The 22,253-nt window shown below is 41.0% G+C and overlaps 1 protein-coding gene across 1 annotated transcript in view; it reads left to right on the top strand.

Moving 5' to 3' along the window:
• Positions 1-22,253, top strand: part of asic1b (acid-sensing (proton-gated) ion channel 1b) — a 193,583-nt gene that overhangs the window by 8,683 nt on the left and 162,647 nt on the right. The window contains exon 2 of the mRNA XM_077008785.1: positions 20,794-20,989. Within this exon, the coding sequence (XP_076864900.1) occupies positions 20,794-20,989 (196 nt within the window). The remainder of the gene's footprint in view (positions 1-20,793; positions 20,990-22,253) is intronic.

Here is a 22,253-nt window from a genome sequence, read left to right as displayed (position 1 = left end):
TCTCGTTCAGATTTCACTTGACCACATGTAAAACCAGATGTAAACACTCCAGGCACTATGATCGGATCACCCACACCACATTCGGAGGTCTTCAGAGACGGATCTGTGGAACGTGTCTTCTGTATCCGCATACAATTACACAAGCGCGAACGTGTCTGCCACTCAGGTGCCGCTCAAAGCCTCCTGCACTGAAGCGGACACAGTGTTTCCTGTTGTGGACAGTCTCTTGTCCTGAGGGTGTGTAATGTACTGGTAATAGCCTGTGAGGAGAAACATCTACTGTAGTTTTCATGAAGTAATATGGAAACTTGTGTGGGTCAGTAAAAGTAAATCCAGATACAATCCGTAAATCCAGATACAATCCGTATATGAAACGTGTGTAAACTGGCTTAGTGTGTGCCTGGTGGTTCGACCAGTTGTTTCTAGAAAATGACAAATGCAACCATATGGGACGCAGTGAGTCCACCGTGTAGGAATATCACATACTGCCACTGCACTCGAGATCAGAAGCTTCTCAAATTCACAAGACACTGATATATCAAGTCAGAGAGCACACGTTGGTCTGTCCTTCGGAGAGCTGCTTGCTAGGGGCTGATGCAGCTGCCCAACTGTCCCGTTTATGCTTGAGCAGCCGCATTCACGTTTCAGCATTTGGTTTATCTGGAGTGACTTACATATATTGATCAGTATGACAGCAATGTGAATCGATCCCATGACCTTGGACTTGCTCTGACTCCATCCGCTCCGCTGGGGGGGTTACAGGGGCTCTTAATCTCACCCCACCCAGTCCCGCTCCACCTCTCCCCCCCCACTCCACCTCTCCGCCCGCACACCTAGCTCAGTAAGGTCAGCCGTTTTCAGTGTTTTGAATTTCATGCCTTGCGTTCACATTAACTATTCAAATTATAGGCTGCTCTAAAACGGCACCCGTGAAAAAGGGCTTGAATTAAGACATATGCTAAACAAAATCATTTGCATAAACAAATTGAACTTTGAATATTGGATGTGTTTGTTTGGCTCCGCCTTGGCCTGTTTGTTGCCGGGAGCGACCGCTTCCTCGAACGGAATAGATTAAAGGGTAAATAAGGTGTCAAATTTCTCTGCTCCAGAAAACGTATGACCATATAGTCTGTGCTATCATAAGAGCAGGTCAGAGATTATACATCAAACACAGGCTACTCACAATCACCCGACTTGTATAGCCAATCTGATCCAGCTGACCTGACCTTTATCATTTTTATGTACATTTATATAATGTTCCAGTGACTTAGCTGGTTATCTGCAGGGCAGACGGGCCGGACGAAATTGATAGATTATGAATTTCATTTTGGGCAGTGTGGTGATCTGATTGGGCTTCGCTGTCGTAGCTGTCTGGCGAGGGTCATGGATGTCTTTGATGCTCTGTCCACACGATTACATGCTGAAAGGGCCACCGGTGTACTTCACACGAATATCTTTTTTAATCAAAATCGACAAAGACACGGTCAGGCGCGTCTGCCATGCAGACGTCTGGGAAATGATGGCAAGGTCTGGTTATATCCCTGCTTGTTTAAACAAAACTCAGAAAATACCAACAAAGATTAACTTTGGAGTCAGACTTCTGCAATATCAGTCACCAAAATAATTGAGTGAATTCAGTGTGTGTGAGATGTAAGACACCCAGTGTGCATTATAGCTGACAATCAAGTGCAGAATAGTGGTGGGTGGGGAGGGGATTGTTTCAAATGTTCCTATTTGTGAATGAATGTGTGATTGAAAGAGGGCTTCTGAATAACACACTTGGCGCAGACGGCTGCTGTGATGATTGAAGAGGGCACAAATGATCGCCACCAAGCCACTTGTGGTTGTGCAGGGGAAGAGGACCTCGGTTCTCAAGGGCCTGGGTCCCTGTGGAGATCTGTGTACCCAGGGGTCCCTGAGGACGGGCTTCTTACCCATAGACCCAAATGCAATTACTAAAGTTTACTTCTTACAATACTTCACACAATAAAAAAATAACATCAATCTCTGTATGTTTATATTATTAGAATAAAGTTGTGAAATACAAACTAATATAAACTCTGTTTATTGTCACACAGTTGCAAGGGTTAAGAAAATTATTTGATGTAAATGCCACAAGAGGACAATTATCCTTGAAAGTTGCTGGATGTTTGTGTTTCTCTATCTCAGTAGCGAACATGACATTCGCTACTCGCTATTGAAACAAATGAAAAAATGTTCAAATAATAAAAAAAAAACCTGCACGTGGTCACAGCAGAATAAATGTGCAGAACTGTGTTATATTTTGTAGTTTGGTTCTAGGATGAATGTGTTTCCATGTTTGACCTTAGGGACTGTGTAAGCATCCTGATCTCAAACTTACAAACTGGTTGTGACTCCACTTTTCCACTTACAGTAAACCTCTTGAAAAGGCTTATGGAGAGTTTCTACAGTGTGCAACCACAGAAAGTTCATTTAATTCTCACAGCGCATGCAAACTTCAGGGCTTAATACTGGTGCATTTGTTGTTGTTGCATGGATAACGGAAGATGTATCAGGCTTCTTGTAATCTAGAATCCCTGTTTTTATTTACTGTGTCCACGTTGCCGTGGCGAAATGTGCGAGATGATGCACATGCTCTGTGGTTCGTTTTGCCATCATCTGGAAATGAAAGTACTCATGGACCATAATCCAATTGGGTCTTCTTTCTGTATGGCTGTTTCTGTATCCTGCGCCTGATTACTTTGGGGAGCTTTGGTTGGGCAATATTAAAACTCAGCACACACAACACACACACACACACACACACACACACACACACACACACACACACACACACACACACACACACACACACACACACACACACACTCAATCAGCAGCATCCATTTGCACCGAAGTCCTTACACTGAGAGGTGGGATAGGAGATGAAGAGCACTTCTTAAGTGCTGTTCTGGCAACCATGGCCCTCCCTGCCCTCCACGGAAGACTTCAGCTAGCCATGGGTCCAATTTAATTAACTCGCTTTTCTTAATCAAGGCTATAGGTGCAGCACCTCAGTGGGCCCCGTGGCTTCAGTACAGATGTCCGAAGGCCCTTTTCCCACACACACTTAGGCTTAATCCCTCTTCCCTCACAAGCAGGCATTATGTTAAAAGCTATATATTTAAAATTGTGTTAACCTGGAAATATTTTTGTATGGTAAATCTCTCACAGTTTGCGGTCTAGGCAGTGGCGTGAAAAAAAGAGACTGCATCTTTTGGCTGCTTCAGTGTGGCCTTAATGTGACCACCCTGACCATGTGACCACCCTGACCATGTGACTACCCTGACCATGTGACCAGTCTGACCATGTGATTAGCTCTGTGAGAATGGGGTTCAGTTTTTGAAGATCACTTTACCGTCAGTGGCATGTAGAACCACACCAAAGTGATCCTGACATAAGGAGCTGCCTCTGGACTCTTTTCTTCACCACTTTTGTCTGAGGCCCTATTAGATGGTAGAAACTTTGCATAGCATGTTCATGGTGGGCACCTCCTGGGAAAATAAATATCCTACAGGACTTGGTGTAGGTCACGAGACGTCTGACCTTTAAGAGTGGGACAGTGTGCTGCCGCCACTAACCAGTGAGAGAGAGAGAGAGAGAGAGAGAGAGAGAGAGAATGAGAGTGAGAGAGAGAGTTAGTGAGAGAGAGAAAGAGTGAGAGAGAGAGTGTGAGAGAGTTGCTCCCCTGCAACATCTTATTTAGTTTTACATAATTGATGCTATGTGACTGGTTAATTTAGGGGTGATGTTTTGTTGTGAAGTAGCATGTTTAAGTGTTATTGTTGTCTATGGGTTAAAATGGACTATTGTCAAGACCTTGTTGGCCTGTTTGTTTGCTGTGTGTGTATGTTGTAAAAGGCGCTGTTAGAGCAAAGATTTCTTGTTAGACTGCATTTACACTCAAACATGTGTTTTTCAGCTGATCAAAAGTTTAAGACCACAGCCTTTAATAGCCAAAATCTGCAAAAAATGTTGAATCCAAGTCATTTGTCAAATATTCCTACTGTCAAGACCTCCTGATGGCTGCATAAGCAAGGCCTCTCACAACGTGCCATCCCTGCTAAGGTTGGACGCAGTAAAACTGTAATTTTGCATTTTTTAAAAGATCCTGAGGGATATGGAACAAAAAAGTCAAGTGGTAGACCCAAAAAAATTTCACCAGCGCTGAGCCGCAGGATCCGACTAGCTGTGCGTAAAGACACGGGACGATCCTCGACACAGATCAAGGCCATTACTGGTGCTGACTGCAGCCCAATAACCATCAGACGGCATCTGCGAGAGATGGGCTTCAGAAACAAAAAACGTCTTCAAAGGCCACATCTCATTCAACGCCACAAAACTGCTCGTTTGGACTTTGCAAGGGAACACCAAACATGGGACACTGAAAGGTGGAAGAAAGTTTTATTCTCTGATGAGAAAAAATTTTACCTTGATGGTCCGGATGGCTTCCAACGATGAAGCTTCAGGTTGTACAGGGGCGTCAAACAGCAGCTGGCTATGTGAAGATGTTGACACAGGCATCCCTCATGACTGAGGGCCCTCGTCTGTGTGGTAATGACTGGGTTTTTCAATGCCCGCCTGACAAAGAATTTTTTCCAGGAGAATAACGTCACTCTTTTGGGTCATCCTGCGTGTTCCCCTGATCTAAATCCAATTGAGAACATTTGGGGATGGATGGCAAGGGAAGTTTACAAAAATGGACAGCAGTTCCACACAGTGGATGCCCTTCGTGAAGCCATCTTCAACACCTGGAACAACATTCCCAGTAGCCTCCTGGAAACCCTGGAATCAAGCATGCCTAAACGGTTGTTTGGAGTGATCAACAAGAATGGAGGAGCTACTCATTACTGAGTCTTTTTTGACACTTTGATTTTTGAGTTTTGAGGGCCTTTGAGGGCCTTTGGGTTTTTTGAGGTATGGTCTTAAACTTTTGATCAGCTGCTGAACAGCCTATTTCAGTTATATTGTTGTGTTCAATAAATTGGCTGCTCAAAATCTTTTGTCTCTTGTTCCCATTTCTTCTTTTAGCATTGAATGAAGCTCTACTTACAACCTTCTTAAGATCCAGTGGTGCAAAATGCAAATACTTCCAATTTTTTTAGCTGGTCTTAAGATTTTGATCAGGAGTGTATATATATTTGTATGTAGCAGCAAATGTATATGTATGTATATAAATCCAAAGAAGATTCCAGGAGGATCACTGCAGAGTACTGTAGAGGTGTTGTCACGGTGACAGCTCCAGACCCCTCCTTGTGGGCGTGTTACGTTGTCTGCATGCCGTTATGTCCATGTTTGTAGTTCCGTGGGTGTGGGCTGTTAGTGAGTGTGTTCGTTCGTTTCACCTGTGCCTTGTCTCGTGATCACTGGGGAATGTGTTATTCACCTATTTAATGTGCGTTCGCGCAATGTCTCGTGCTCGTCTTTGTCTAAAGTTCGTGCCTGTGTAAGTGTCTGCTGTAAGTGCTTGCGCCACCGCACAGAGCTTCACATTTCTGTCCATTAAAAGTTGTATGTTGCACCGTTCATTCGTTCGCCGCGCCTGCCTCCTCCACACGTCACAGGTGTAGAGATGCTCTAAAGTGTAGTGAAGTACACGAAGTTTCACGAGGAACCAGATGCATCAGATGGAGGTCCTTCATCAGCTGCGTGAGTAGAGACCCTCTAACGTTCTAGGAGGTGTCTTTAATGCAATGTCTTTTAGCTTAAAAATACCATGTTGCTGTAAATGGCAATCTGCAGGTCAGATGGTCTGAAAGTGTTCCTAAAAACAACCAACAAATATCAAAAGAAACACAACAGATGTCTGCAGTAATGGGTGACTATATTTTTTTGACTGATCATTTATCTCATTCCTGACAAGCATGTATTTGATGTGTTTGTCTCAACTGGAGGATGGTATGTATATTAGCCACTGTTTTATTTGTTTGTTATAATGTAAACACTTCATAACCCTCCAGCATAACCCTCTCCACTAATCTCCTACAGAGGTTAAACATCAAAGACATGTCGCTTGTCAAGAGTGACATAAAAAACCAAAACTCCAGTGAAGAACAGAAGGTTTTCAGAGAAACTGGATACTTTGGACAGAGATCGTTCATCAGCTGTGCACGCAAAGTACGACGTGGAATCAGTTTATTTTAGAAAAAGAAGGCGGATCATGACACTCATTTCATGGGATCTAAAGTTCTATTTTTTCCTGTTTCCTTATTTCGTTGCTGGATTCTGAAGCCTAAAAGTGTTCAACAAAACTATCAGCAAGCCTCCTCTTGGTTTCTCCAATGTACATCTGATTATACAAATGAGTGGTACCCATTTTAAACAAAAGAGGTGACATTGTTATTAAGATGCCTGATAAGGATGAAGCTATGTTGTCATTTTAGTGAAAAGACCTTTACACAAAGTAAGCAATCATGCAGCTTCCTGATATCACTTTAATAGGCAGAGCAGCTCTGACACGTGTCCACAGTTGCAGTCCTACACACACACACACACACACACACACACACACACACACACACACACACACACACACACACACACACACACACACACATATAATATATACATACTTAGAGTCCACTTTATTAGGTTTACATTGCAGGTTGGGTTTTGGATCTTCTTGTGCACCCATCCCCAGCCTCAAACACTACCAAGCAGATGGATGCACAATTTCATGTTGTTTATACCAAATTCAGACCCTACCATCCAAATGTCACAGCAGAAATCATGACTCATCAGACCACATAACGTTTTTCCAATTTTTTATTGTACAATTTTGGTGAGTGACAATAGTGACAAGTCCATCAGGTAGCTGGTGCATGAAATGATTCATTCAAGAGATGCAGACATAAGTATCACTTGAAGAGAATAGCTGGTCTAGTCCTTTATTGCAGGTTAAAGTTGACAACCTTTGTCATGGCATCGCCAAGAGATTTCAGTGAACAAACGTATTTCAAGGGTGATTGTTATAATTTCCACTACTTTCTTTTATATTAACATTAAATTCTCCTCCATCATATCATATATTATTATCACTGTTTCAATTAATATTTAACACTGTAGATATTCACCACTCAGAATTTAATACCCAATTTTATGTAAATTGAAATTTTATATGACATCAGTTACATCAAATGCAGTTTGAGGTCCTTCATTAGCTGTGCAAGCAAAAGACTTCTGACGCTCCATCAGCTTCAACTCTTCTGGGCAGGCAGTCCACAAGGTTTAGGAGTGTTTATGGAGGAATTCTGGAAGAATTTTTGCCCATTCTTCCAGAAGCGCATTTATGAGGTCATATACTGATATTGGACGAGAAGACCTGGCTCTCAGTCTCCGCTCTAATTCATCCCAAAGGGTTGAGGTCAGGAGTCTGTGCAGGCCAGTTAGATTCATCCACACCAGACTCTGCCATCCATGTCTTTATGGACTTTGCTTTTTGTGTACTGGTGCACAGTCATGTTGGAAGAGGAAGGGGCTACCTCCAAACTGTTCCCACAAAGTTGGGAGCTTGGAATTGTCCAACATGTCTTGGTTTGCTGAAGCATTCAGGGTTCCTTTCACTGGAACTAAGGGGCCAAGACCAGCTCCTGAAAAACAACTCCACGCCATAATCCCCCTACACCAAATTTTATACTTGGCACAATGCAATCAAAGTACTGTTCTTCTGGCAACCGCCAAACCCAGACTCATCCATCAGATTGCCAGAGAAGTGTGATTCGTCACTCCAGAGAATACACCTCCACTGCTCTAGAGTCCAGGCCACATGAAGTTTGGATGTCTGTAGTGATTGACTCTGCAGAAAGTTGGTGACCTCTTCACACTATGCGCTTCAGCATCCGCTGACCCCGCTTCGTCAGTTTACATGGTCTACCATCTCGTGGCTGAATTACCATTGTTACCAAACACTTCTATTCTCTTATAATACAACTGACATCTCAGTTCCACGCTGGAATTCACTGAGCTCCTGAGACCGACCCATTCTTTCACAAATGTTTGTAAAAAAAGTCTGCATTCCTAGGTTCTTAATTTTATACACCTGTGGCCATGGAAGTGATTGGAACACCTGATTCTGATAATTTGGGAGGGTGAGCTTTATATATCAAGGATCAGATCTTGAATTCAATGTCCACTGGCATCAAAATGCCTTGTCATTAGAAAGAACAAATTCCCAGTTCTGATGGTCTGGAGTTCTTGATTTCTCCAGTGTAGAACTGATTACATCTCTTGCAAAAATAAACTAGACAACTTTTGCATTAATTCATGAGGAGGAATTGGTGATTACTTTTAGTGGCTGAGTTAATAAATGTACATGTAGCACATCTCACTCTTATCTCACTCTTGATGAGCAGATCTTTGATGTATTTTATCATGTGTAGGTAATTAGCAGTGTTGCGAATAACGCTGTTAAAAATAACGGCGTTAGGTAACGGCGTCATTTTGTCAGTAACGGGATAATATAATGAATTACTTTTCCTGTCGTTACAACGCCGTTGACGTTACTGGTCATTAAAAGTGGTGCGTTACTATATATTGATATACTAACAGTAATGCGAGCGGACCGCTGCCCAGGCTAGTGAGGAGTAACAGATCTCGATAGGTCACAGTTCTCGGTGTAACACCTGTTTAACTTAACAAGTCAGTAAGCAATTGGCTAAGGCAGCGTTATGGTAGCCAATCAGAACCAGTGTTTTTACACGTGTGCTGAAGCACGCCAGTGACACACAACATGGAGAAGAGGCAGAAATGGCGAGTCAGCAGCAAGCCGAAGAAAAATTTACATTTTCAAGGTGGCAATATAAACATTATTTAAGAAAATACTTGAAGTTCCTGAATGTCTACCAGACTGGGTATTTGATTTATTTAATTAAGAATAGAGGTTTAATTGTTAAGTTTACTTCTGTTGTGAACAAACCAGTCTCAGGTTGAGAGAATTTAATTTAATTTGATAGATGTAAATGCACTTTATATAGTGTAACTGTTTACTTTTGCTTTTTTTTTCAAAGATTTGGGATTTTAAAGGTGTCACGTTGAGGACCCCGGCCCCTCGCTTTTGGGCGTGTGTCAACGTTGTCCACGTGCTTTGTCTGCGTCAGTGGATATCCGTGGTTAGGGTTCTGTCGTGTGATTAATAAGTCTCACCTGTGAATCGTCTCGTGATCACGTGGGGCTAATGTGGTTTGTCTATTTAATGTGCGCTCGCGCAGTGTCCTGTGCTCGTCATTGTCTATGGTTTACACGTTGCTGTGTGTATGCTGAATGTTCTACGAGCGCTATTGCGCAATATCTGTGTTTTCCATGCGCATTCAAGCGCTACAATAAAAGTGACGTCGAAAGACAAGGATTTCGTGTCTCGTCCTCCGTCCAGCCCCGAGCGTCACAAAAGGATTTTATTCTGCACTGGTCAGTTGATGTGCAATAAATGTCAAAAGTTAAACACCTTTATGATCTACTCATTTCAACTCACTGTGAAAACTGCTTTTTCAAAAAATCCTTATTCATTGGCATATAACTTTTTTTTTTTTACTGTAATGCAAATAGTTACTTTCCCTGGTAACGAGTTACTTTTATTAGAGTAATTCAGTTACTAACTCAGTTACTTTTTTGAACAAGTAGTGAGTAACTAATTACTTTTTTAAAGTAACGTTCCCAGCACTGGTAATTAGTGGAGGATCCTTAAAAAAGGATTTTGTCTATACATCCTGGAGGATTTTTAAGTGTTTTGGTACCATATTAGCCTCTGTTTTACTTGTAGAATAATAAGTGAATACCAAAGGAATTCGTGTTGTCTTTACAGTAGCTTGTTTATATAGTAGTGTGTGTGTTCTCTGAAATGGAAACATGAAGAAAAGCATCATCTATGACTTCCTTAGGTGATCCCCAGTTATGGAAATATTCATACTTTTTTGTAATTTTCTGGATGAAGTCTTCTCACTGCAAATACGCTTAAGCCTTAATAGCTGTGAATAAGGGAGTTTTAGCCCTTGGAGTGTGAATAGATGCATTGCAAATAAGAATGAGAATCTGTGGTGGTATAATAGATGGTGGTATTTAAACAAGAATTTTCAGACTTAACTGAGACATCCAAAAGGTTATGCAGCTGTTACAGGGTGGAACTTGGAGATAAAAACCTGTGGAGTTCTTCAAATGTGTATGTAGCAGTGCCAAAAATCCATCAATACCAGGGTTGCCAACTCTCACGCATTGAGCGTGAGACACATGCATTTGACTGTCTTCACACGCTCACACGCCACACATTTCTCACGCCAGAAAAAAAAATCTAGTTATTTACCTCTGATCCATATCTATGGTTCAATGAGTTACTAGTTCACTAGTACCACTGGCGACCATTTTACGTTCAGATTACGACAAATTTGGCTTTCAGCCGGTGTTATACCGAATTCCGACTCCCCTCGTTTATCCGCACATAAAGACGCTACAGATGATATTGTCCATTTACGTTTCTATGCATAAATTAGAGTTACTTTAATTATCCATCACAGCAAACTGCACGGCATTATCTATGTACAAAGTCACACTGGCTCAAGTATGAACCTGAATTTCGACCTGAACGTGAATTTTAACTTTAATTTTTGCATACCTGAATAAATTTCACAGACTGTTTTTTCAAGTAATAATGATTTCAGGTTCAGGTTCTGGTGACACTAAAAAAGCTCCATAGTTATAATCACTATAACTCCTGAATATCATCTGTAGCGTCTTTATGCGTGTGCAAACACATGTTGGTTTGAAAAAAAAAATCTCTGTCATGCCTGCTGCTTGCATGTGCTAAATGAAAATGAGTACTTTCTTCTTTGATTTACAACTTTGACCTACCACCTGATTAACTGTCTGCTCCTGCCCCTAACGGGTGAAGAAAAGTCTACAAAAAAGTTGCACTTCATTATAAGCCGCATCGTTCAAATCGTGGGGAAAAAGTAGCGGCTTATAGTCTGGAATGTAGGCTAATGTACATTTTATCATGTCACTTTTTGTTATTTACAACATTTCCAAATTATCTCACTGAAATATGCTTAAATTCATTTTTTTCCAAAGGCATTTGGTTATGCATTGTGCAACAATTAGTCTAAGTAACAGCTTGAAGCTGATATTGTATTGAATAATACTGCCAGTGCTCCTGTCTCTCCAGGAATCCACCATGACCTGTAATTATGTAATGATGACACTATAATTGCATGAATCCCAATTTAAACCCATTAGGGAGAGATCATAATAGTTAGTATGACACAAAGTCACATAGGGGATACCCACCAGTCATATAAATATTCCCTTCAGTTTGTCTCACAGGTCTAAGATACACTTTAGAGCCTGAGGGTTAGTGTTGATATGAGGGTTAGTGCTGATGTGAGGGTCAGGCGTGGGGAGTGGGGTTCATGTTAAATCTACTATGTCTACAGACATGACAAATTAATATCAAACACTTTATCTGTTTTCGTTGTTCCACAACATATTTCACAGGGTATCTATTACATGCATTAAAAGCACAACATGAATGATTTAAAAGATTGTTATTTTGCATATTTTAGAAGTTTTTATACAAATCTATTAGTTACGTTCAGCATGTATGGCAGCTTTGCACATGCTTACAGAACTGCCTTGTGGTAGCTGGCTAGTTTGACAGCAAAGCATGCTCCGCTACTGGACAGTTAGCTAGTCCTCATTAGCTAGGGCAGCATTTGTGTTGTAGCATGTGTTGATATCCTGTTTTCAAGTGTTCAGGTTCCTGACAGCTGTTTGCTAGACATTTGTTTTTGGTAACTCAGATATAGGAACACCTGCAACATTTCAGGCCACCATCATTTTGGTCCAGCTCAACAGCCACAGTTATGTCACTAGGAAGAAAGTTATGGAAAGCCAGAGTAATCAGAATTTGTCTCAAACTAAACACTAGAATGAGCTTCTGCTGTGTTGAGACTGACCAACCTGACTCACCTGAACTACCTGATCCACCCACCAACCTGTTAGCAGTGGTTCTGTGGTCAGAGACTTATCAGGGATGAGTTAGCCAGTGGATGGTTGCTGAACAGCTATCATGCTATCAGACAGTGTTGGGTTATTCTTAAACTGTATTTCACTACAAATTACAGAATACATGCCCTTAAATATAATTTGTAGTGTATTTCATTAGATGACAAGATGTTTATGTAATCCAATGTATTAAAATCTTTATTTAATCTGTATTCTTTATTCTGACACTTACTCCTAATGAAACTTTCCAATTCACATGCACTGCAGTTTTTGATGGTTCACTTACAGGATATGTAGCTCAAAACACTGGCCGGTGAGGGCAGGCACGATGTAAATGTGTCTAATAACGAGGGTGGTGAATGTGCATACAGGCTGACATGCCTGCTGATATCAGCTCGGGCGACGAGGGGTTCTAGGTGAACAGAACTCTAGCTAAAATGACCCTTTCTTTAGCCTAGTGTTCCCTGGTAGTGGTAGGATGAGAACAAAGAGAAAAAATGGGTTTAGGGAGCACTCAGGGTCATGTGCTATTACTGAGGTATTGTGTAAAAGAGCTTTGTTGCTGGGGCCTGAGAGGTTTTGGGTGGGTGATTTAAGTGAGTTTGGTCTCCTTGCCTTCAGTTGAGGTAAGGAAATAGGGCACAGAAGTACAGTTAGAAGAGTTTGATTATACTTTTGGTGAGTTAATAGCAGGAGGTGGGAAGCCATGTGAAGTATTCTCAGTTTATAGATGTTAGAAAATCTTTGCTGACGTTTCTTTTTAGATATCAGCAGTGAATCAGCTAAGCTGGGAATGTGAAAATTCATGTATTTCAGGTACTGTATACAGTATCTAGATTCTAGATAACTAGATGATTAGTTGTATGATATTGTGTTACAGAGGGGGAGCATCAATAGAAGGTAGCAGATATACAGCAAGAATGCGAATGTGGAACTGTGACACATGTAGTGATGAGAGAGAGTTGATACAGACATCAGTGTAAAAGTGTATAGACAAGGGCTTAGGATCCAACTCTATAGGATCCAACTCTATCGTATTGCCGTCCCTTGAAGCTAGATGTCCTGTCCCTGAGGAAACTATATACCCAGATGATGAAGAGCGTAGGGTGTTGAAAGAGTTGAGTTTTGTGATCATCTGATGTTACTGCGTAGCTTTGATGGAAAAACCTGAAGTCAGTACAGAGGATTCTGCTAGAGTGGCCAGGTGACACTTTGTGCCATAAGAAAACATAGAGAAAACACAACATCCTCTGTAGTAGTAATAGTAATAAAAATAATAATAATAATAATAATAACAATAAATCGAATAATAATAAATAGAATAATAATAATAATAATAAATTTGTTTATTTGCAGGTTCAAGCACACAAGGGGATTCACAAGGGGATTCAAGGAACCCCTAAAGGCCCATGGGCCATATAGGAAATGAGCAGTGTTTTGAGTAAATAATTAACCTTTCATTTGAATACATGAAGCGTGCTCTGAAGTGTCAATGTCCATTTAATCAGCTTATGAGTCACAAAGGGCTAAAAGGTCACAAAATATTGTAATGGCAAACAATTCAGATCAAATCACTTGCTGAGATAAGCTTAGTGGGTCTGTGTAATAATAATAATAATAATAATAATAATAAAGGTTTTCAGAAGACATTTTATTGCAAAATCTATGCATAAGACTGACCCTAAATAGGGACAAAATAAGACAGTGAGTAGGCAGTAGAAGAGGGTAATTTTAAAAAATCATACACATTGAAAGATATTAAAAGGCAATTTTAGAAGGTTTTATGGTCTCATTAGATCCAGTCAATCACCAACAATGCCAGACCAAGACTGATTTGGCCTTTCTCGGGTGAATCATTGTTAGTGTGTTCTTTTAGTTCACATCCAATGAGTGCTCTCTGAAAAGCTTGTTTCATGTTCAGGTCACGGAAGTCCTGTTTTACGTGGAAGAAATCTGTTTAGTTTTAATCACAGACAAGAGTCTTTCATAGTAAGATCTGTAAGATTATGTGTTAGATTAAGTGTTAGATTATTAGAGTACTGTTTATATGAGATTGAATTTCCTAGTTTTTCTAAATGCTGATTTCTCAGATCCCAAGAGATCAAGAAATTGATTGCTCATGGACAGAGAACTGTAATTTAATTGTACAATTTGACAATTAGATAATCAAAGTCAAATTCATTTATATAGCACTTTTTACAAGAGCCATTTTCATAAAGCAGCTTCATGGTGATCCACATACAAGCCCCAGTCAGCAAACCAAAGCCGAGATTGGCAGGGAAAAACTCCCCAAGAGCATGAAGAAGAAACTGTGAGAGGAACCAAGACCACAAAGGGTGGTTGTGGGTGACTACCCGCCTCTGGACAGCACCACAACAAACAATCAAGAACAAAATAAATAACAATAAATGACCAATGGTTATGCTAACCTTTCTGGATTCATAGTCCTAGTCTTTGTCCAAAACCCATATGGTGCAGGAATAACCCAGGAACAGCTGAGAGGGCCAGGGTGGCAGAGTCAAAGATCAGCAACATCACACTAGGTATAGATGTCCCTGGGCAGAAAGAGAAAACAATTAGTTATGCTCAAATGTTAAAGTGAAATATATAACAGAAGGACTAACTAGGAATGCAAATGAACAGGGAACAGACAACAGGTAGAAATGAGAGGCAATTAGCAAGACACCCCTATAAAGGAGTTCTCACCCTTTCTGGCTGATGTTTTGGTGGAATATTTAGGAGGAAATTTCACGACTGGATTTGTTGCATAGGTGGCATCCTCTCACAGTTCCACGCTGGAATTCACTGAGCTCCTGAGAGCGACCCATTCTTTCACAAATGTTATAAAAACAATCAGCATGCCTAGGTGCTTAGTTTTATACACCTGTGGCCATGGAACTGACTTGAACACATTATTCTGATTATTTTGATGGGTGAGCAAATATATATATATATGTGTGTGTGTGTGTGTGTGTGTGTGTGTGTGTGTGTGTGTGTGTGTGTGTGTGTGTGTGTGTGTGTGTGATCATTTAAACATGTCTGTCTAAACCACGATTCCCTATGTCTGCACTTTTACCTAACATGAGACATATTTAATAAGATGCCTGGCAGATTTTTTTTGGCTTTTAGCCTAGCCTTAAATATTGAGACTGTGTCGGAGTCTTGAAAACTGACATTAAAGTTATTTCGTAGTGTATGAGCTTTGTAGCACCAGGCTCTGCCCCCTGTGGTGAATCTCCCTATTGTTGGTACTATTAAAGATCCTGCACTCTTTGATCTAAGCAGATGTGACAGATCAAAATGCCCAAAGATTTCATGAAGGTCCTGTGGAGCAGGTGCAGGTGCTTTGTAGGTCCTTAGACGTATTTTATAATCACTACAGAAATGTTCTGGAAGCCATTGAGTAGCAGGGTAGCTAAGACAGGACTAATATGACCAAACTATCTGCTTCATGTAAGAATGACGGCTGATACACTTTGAACTAACTGTGGCTTTTTTATTCATTTAGTGGAACTACCAGGTAGTAGTAATAGTACTATAGGCATTACAGTCTATGGCTTAGCTCTTCTGAATCATACAATGATATAAATCAAATCTTTGTTCCTGATGAATAAAGGCTGTCCTACAAATATTATTTACATAATATTTTCAAAACTGGGATCCATAACAGTGCAATTGGGAGATCATTGAGGTTTATGACATAATTATGCACCGGGCTTGTGCGCCTAATAGGGGTATACACACACACACACACACACACACACACACACACATATATATATATATATATATATACTCATACTCAGAGGTAGCATATACACATATAAAGACAAAAGCAGGTCCTTCAGCAGATCCGTGTGGGATAGTTGTTTCCATTTCCATTTCAGCATGTTCACATCTTATTAAGCTATAAACCAGAAAGGGCTGCTCCCTTAATCTCAACAACACTTTGTGTTATCTAGTAAAATCTAGTTAAAAAAGTCACTTGACACCTTTGACATGAACAACTACAGACCGGTATCACTTCTTTCTTTTCTATCAAAAACTCTGTAGTGAGCAGTCTATGACCAATTATCTCTCTTCCTCACCCAGAACCAACTCCATGATCCTAATCAGTCTGGCTTCAAATGGGCACACTCAACAGAAACTGCCCTCAAAGCAGTGACCGAGAAGCTCCATGCTGCCAAGGCTAACAAGCTATCATCAGTTTTAATTCTTCTAGATCTTTCTGCAGCCTTTGACACGGTCAAACACAACATCCTCCTCTCTGTTCTTTCTAGCCTCGGTGTAACTGGCTCTGCCTGGAAATGGTTCCAGTCATATCTTGAATACCGTTCCTATCTACAGAGGATCTACATCCAATCCATGTAAACTTTCCACTGAAGTCCCCCAAGGCTCAGTCCTAGGCCCTCTTCTCTTCTCTTTATATACTCATTCCCTTGGTGACATTATTTTGTCTCATGGTTTCTTTTATCATTGCTATGATGATGACACCCAGCTAATTCTTTCCTTCCCTCATTCTGACACCCAGGTTTCTAGGCGTATCTTGGCATGCTTAGCAGATATTGCTTCATGGATGACTGCTCACCACTTGAAGCTCAACCCTAGCAAAACTGAGCTTCTGTACATTCCAGGAACCCCAAACCCATACAATGACCTCACAGTTTCCTTTGAGAACACCTTGTTAACACTATCAGAATCTGCTTGAAGCCTGGGTGTAACGTTGAACAACGAGTTGTCCTTCTCAACACATGTTTCAAAGCTGACCAGATCCTGCAGATTTCTCCTCTGCAACATACGGAGAATACGACCCTTCCTATCACAGGAAGCTACTCAAGTGCTTGTGCAGTCTCTAGTAATCTCTAAGCTGGACTACTGCAATTCCCTACTTGCAGGTCTTCCTCTACGGGTCATCAGACCTCTTCAACGAATTCAGAATGCTGCAGCACGACTGGTCTTCAATCTCCCCAAGCTCTCACATGTGACTCCTCTGCTACGCTCTCTTCACTGGCTTCCAGTAGCGCCACGCATCAGATATAAAACCTTGGTGCTTGCTTACAAAGCCAAAAATGGACTGGCCCCTCCCTACATGATGTCCATGGTAAAAAGCCAATCCGTACAGCGAACACTCAGAACCTCAAGCTTGGCTCGACTTGAAACTCCATGCTTAAAGTCTCATGGAAGACAAAGCTCCAGACTATTCTCCGTCCTGGCTCCAAGATGGTGGAACGATCTTCCATTAGCTGCTGACTGAAGACACACCTGTTTGTTGAGTTCTTACCAGAGCACTAACTCAGCTGATACCACTTGCCGTTGTTCTTAAATTGTATGTCTGTCTATTGTTATTTGTGCTTCTTGGCAAACATCTAACCTGCAAAATACTAGGTAATGACATTGACTCCTGTAGTTTAGTAGTAGTCTGACTCAATGGTGTCTTGAATTCTAGCCTAACCGTACTATTACCTAGGATGTATTTTGTGATCAGAAGCAAAGAACTTTGTAAGTCGCTCTGGATAAGAGCGTCTGCTAAATTTCGTAAATGTAAATGTAATGTGAATGTAGTAAAATGTTGAGATCAACGGTATCAACACTTCACTGAGAACAAGAAACATAAGAGACACAACCATGGTTGGAAGCCTACAACAGGTCATTAAGGACTTTAATCAACGCCGTCTCTGTATGGTGCGGCCTAAACTCTAGCTGAAAGACTTTGTGTATCTGGCTCAGATGGGTGGCATCTGAGTTACAGTTTTTCTAGGATCTTCAAAACAAAGGGATGGTTGAAACCAACCTGTGCTCCGGCAAGTGAATGGTGACAACTGGCCTTCTTCATCAGTGCTCTGATAACTACTAGTTTGCATGTAGGTATACAGCCAATGTTCAGGGAGGAGTTATGTTAATTACTTTAAAGCAGCATTTCTTTATGAAAGTGTATGACAATTAATCTACTAAATGTGAAAACTAAAAACATTGGTTCAGGCTGAAAAGGACTGTAACACTTTTACTGACATAGTAATTGTCCGATGTCACATTAATGCACTGAATATGATCACTAATGTAATCTAAAGTCATTATTACTATGTCATGGTGCAAACTGAACTTTGGTGGCAGTTGTATATCTAGAAAGCTGTGTTATTGGACTAAATGCAAATCTTGGATTATTTTTGATGTCATCTGTTAGGATAGAGAGACAAGCTGTTCGAGCACTAATAAGTGCTTTGCTATAATTAAGAACACGTTTGTTCCAAATGAGTTGGAAGACTGCAAGTTTGGCACCATTTTATTTTTTGATTTTGGTGCAAAAATAGAGCTTAGACCAATTATTAAAAAACTGTTGAATCACCTTCCAGAAGTCAGCACTGGCGGTCACTATAGATATCTGTTACCTGCAAAATTAATAATCATTATCAGTGTGTGTTTCTGTTTTTTACTGGAAATGTGTGAGAGGTACGATGCCTGTAGCTGAAAAGTAAAAAAACCCAAAACAATGACCTTTTATAATTATGTTTTGGGTTGGCCTCAAGCAGCAAGCAGTTTGCTCTGTTATCAAGCTAATTTGTTTGTGAAAATATGTCAATGATTAGCTGTGTGCCATTTTTCAATTAGCCTGATCACACACGCAGCACCGGCAGCTCGCAGACAAAAGAAGAAACCCAGAGATATGGCGCTGAGTTCCTCTGCACAGTTTCCTTGGGAAAAATGTTGCAATCATTGCTGGAACTGCTGCTGAAAAATTACATGTGGCCAGATGCTTAAAATTTCTAAGATCAAATGTCTCCACCCACTCTCTGCCAATTCCTTTGCACTTACTGGCTTTACTCATGGTTATTGTGTTAAATAAGTTATTTCTTTGACATTAGATGGCTGTGAAAGGAAGGGAATGCATTCCTCTGAGCTCGGGGTGGAGGGGGAGGGGGTTGTGTGTCTTTCTAGGTCTCTAGGGTTTCTAGGGTCGGTTACCCATGAGCCTCTGCTGTCCTATCACCACCTGCTTTTCTTGCATCCCTCACTTTACTGTAATCTTGACTTTTAGCAGGCGTGCGGGACCAGCCTGCTCCGTGTCCACTGAGGTGAGTGTGGGCGTTGCTTCAGAACAGCTGGGTGCTCCACAGAGGGGAAGGATTTCATATCAGCAGGGCTCCCTCTAAACGTCCACATCTGTCGCTGTCCACTGCTGGGACTGAAGTATCCTTGGTGTTTAGTGCAAAATATGATGTAAGTTTAACTGTGAGAATTAGTGGATCAGCATTAAATGAATAATTCTTTACTTTCTTATAGACTGTTACATTTTATGGCATTCATCTGTTTTACTTTGTGCTCAAAATATACTAGATAAGATTCTGTAATAATTTTACTACTCTTAAAGATCGGTTATTAGAGAGATAAACCACGAATGATGTACCCCCCCCCCCCCCCCCCCCCCAATCTTCATGTTGTGGAGCTCTTGACATCGTTACAGCGTTTGAAGACAGTGTGCCTCCTAGCGTGTGGCTCTATCTACAACGGTGTCCGTATTAACGCAGCATTCTCTCTGTGGCACTGCTGTGTGCTCGGAGCCTTTCCTAACACTGTGGCTGAGCTAGAAGTGACGCTTGCCGTGGAGGTCGTGTCTTGAAAGCTGCCCGAGCTCTCAGTGTGCTGTCAGACGCTGACCTCATAACACATCTCTGTGTCATCTTCCCTCCAGCCCTGCCTGCCACTCGGCCCGGCCGGCCCGATTCAACTTTTGCATTCAGGTCTCAGAACGCATTCTCAAGACATGCTCGCTTTGGAGGATAGAGGGGAACAAAAGCAATGTCATTGGTTTGAATAGCTAGTGAAGTGTAACGAAGTGTAACCTTTCTGAACAAAGCTTTGATGTAATGGCACTGGCAGTATGGAGCAATTGTCTTTTTGATTTTTTTTCCCAAATGCACTTCCTTTAGCTCTTGTAATTGCTACATGGGGGATTTCGCATACGCCATCAATAACCGCAGTAACTGGTGGTATATACTTTCACATGACTGCTTACGAGAAAACATATTCTAGATATTTTTTCTGTTTACTTTATAAATGGATTCAATGGATGTTTGCTTTATAAATGGATTTTAAAAGCTTCCCCTTTGTTATAAAATGAATCCATGATGCTGGCCCTGTTAACCCTGGTTTTAAGAATCCAGAAATACCAGTCAGTCTTACAGTTCTGAGAGATATGAACTGCTAGTGTTTGACTCACATTTTAAAGTGCTTCTATGATGGGTGAAGCCTCTTGTTTATTTGCATGGTAGTTTGATAAGTTTGGTAAATCTTTGGTATGGTTTGGTAAGGTTCATGTGGTTCGTTTGGTTGTAAACGTGTTTTTATTCATGTGTTGGTGTCCTACACCTGGGGGAGAGTTTCCAGATAGCAAAAACCCAACCTGCGGTAATAATTTCTGTAGTGCATGTTACATTAGAAGCAGTACAAAATTATTGTTGTTCTATTTATGGCAGGATGCAAAAGTGTGCTTTGAATCATACTGCTTGTTAATTTGGCATAATGTCTTGTGTCTTCCTTAATAAAAATGTATAAGTTGACGTAACTTGTTGATGTAAAAGTGTTGAATCACTTAAAAGTATGAAAATGAGAGTACCCATCACTTATTAGACAAATGATCACATATTACACAGTATAGTCACGTGTGTTAAACACCAGTGATATTTTAGGTATTACACTGCTACTGGAAATAAAGGTTTTAGCATTAAGCGTAATAGTTTTAAGCTTAGACATCTCATAAAATGAGCCTTTGTGCTTTTGCGTCACCAGATACGAGATCCGAGACACTCATCTGGTTGAGGAGAGTGTCCTGGAGACGCTGAAGGTCAAGGCCGACTTCATGACCTTTAAGCCCCGACCTTTCAACATGCGTGAGTTCTATGATCGGGCCGGTCACGACATCAAGGAGATGCTGCTCTCCTGCTACTACAGAGGGATGGAGTGCAACCCCGAAGACTTCAAAGTGGTGAGTCGGCACGTCCACGCCTATTCCTCTCAACCGTCCTCCGCCGTGGGGCTGCCACTGATATCTGAAGAGCTTACTTTACCTACAGGAACCTTATTGATCTGCTGTTCAGATGATGCAGTGAGGAAAGCACCCTTAAAAGATTCTAGTTTTGTTTCCCATCCCGTTGTGATGCATCTCCTTGTCAGGTTGTGTCCCCTGTAGCTTAAATAGAGGAAACTGGAATCTGAGAAATAACCCTCCCCCATTTTCACCCCCACAAACGGCTGTTATATTTTATACTTTTTATACAGTTTATGGTGTTTTCGTCGTAAGGTTTGTTTAAGATTATTCAGTCACTGTTAGTTTGGGGCTGCATTAGAAGTGAACTACTTCTGTTGTGTTCTGTTGTCTTTTCATGGGGAATTAAAATCGAATGCCATAGCTACGTTTTTAGCTTCGGGCGGCGATCCAGATGACTTTATAGAGGAGATGATTTCAAAGTGGACTATTAAAAGAAAAAGTACTGTAACAACAACACGCTGGTTCTTCCACTTTTACATGTCATCGCACTGCGTGGAAATATGAGGCATGTGCATCCCTTGTCTACTATGAAACCTTTAACATTTCCATGCTAACAGCACTCTGTGCCTTTGAAATTAGCTGCAGAAATTGTGGGCTAATCTCAAGGTTGTAAACAAGATACCTGCACCTGTACAGTTGCGTCATCGCTGCTATACCAAAGTGCTCAAAGTACCCATCCCTGATCACTTAGCCCAGCTCTCTGGACAATGAGCTGTGCAGACAGCCGAGCTCTCTGGCCATGTCATAATTGTCCGTCAACCTTCTTATTCTTCATGCATACGAAATGTGTGAATGTATAGTGCCTGCAAAGCAGGTTATTCAAGGTCGTTGTATTGAAATAGGAAAGATAAGCTTCTCAGGAAAATGCTTAATTTTAGGCACATTTGAATTTCTATGTAAGTCATGGGAAGGGCCACATTATTGTACATAATTCCCTCTTTCATTTACGCTGCACCCTCTGTCCAGCTCAATGTCATGATTTAACTTGGCAGACATTTGTTTGAAATTATGAATGAACAGGTCATATTGTATATGTGTCAAAAATATCTTCCTTATAGTCCTTTTTCACTCTGAATGTGGAATCGAAATATCTAACTAATAAGCCACAATGTCTTGTCACTTCAGTAACCTCCATTAACAAGTCTCACAGTCTTGAAACACAGTTCTAAGATGGCTGTTCAAAATTGATTGGATCATGCTA

The sequence above is a fragment of the Brachyhypopomus gauderio genome, chromosome 1, assembly GCF_052324685.1.
Source record: "Brachyhypopomus gauderio isolate BG-103 chromosome 1, BGAUD_0.2, whole genome shotgun sequence".
Taxonomy (NCBI): domain Eukaryota; kingdom Metazoa; phylum Chordata; class Actinopteri; order Gymnotiformes; family Hypopomidae; genus Brachyhypopomus; species Brachyhypopomus gauderio.
Note: the sequence above shows the minus strand (reverse complement) of the source record. Positions and strands in the feature narration are given on the sequence as shown.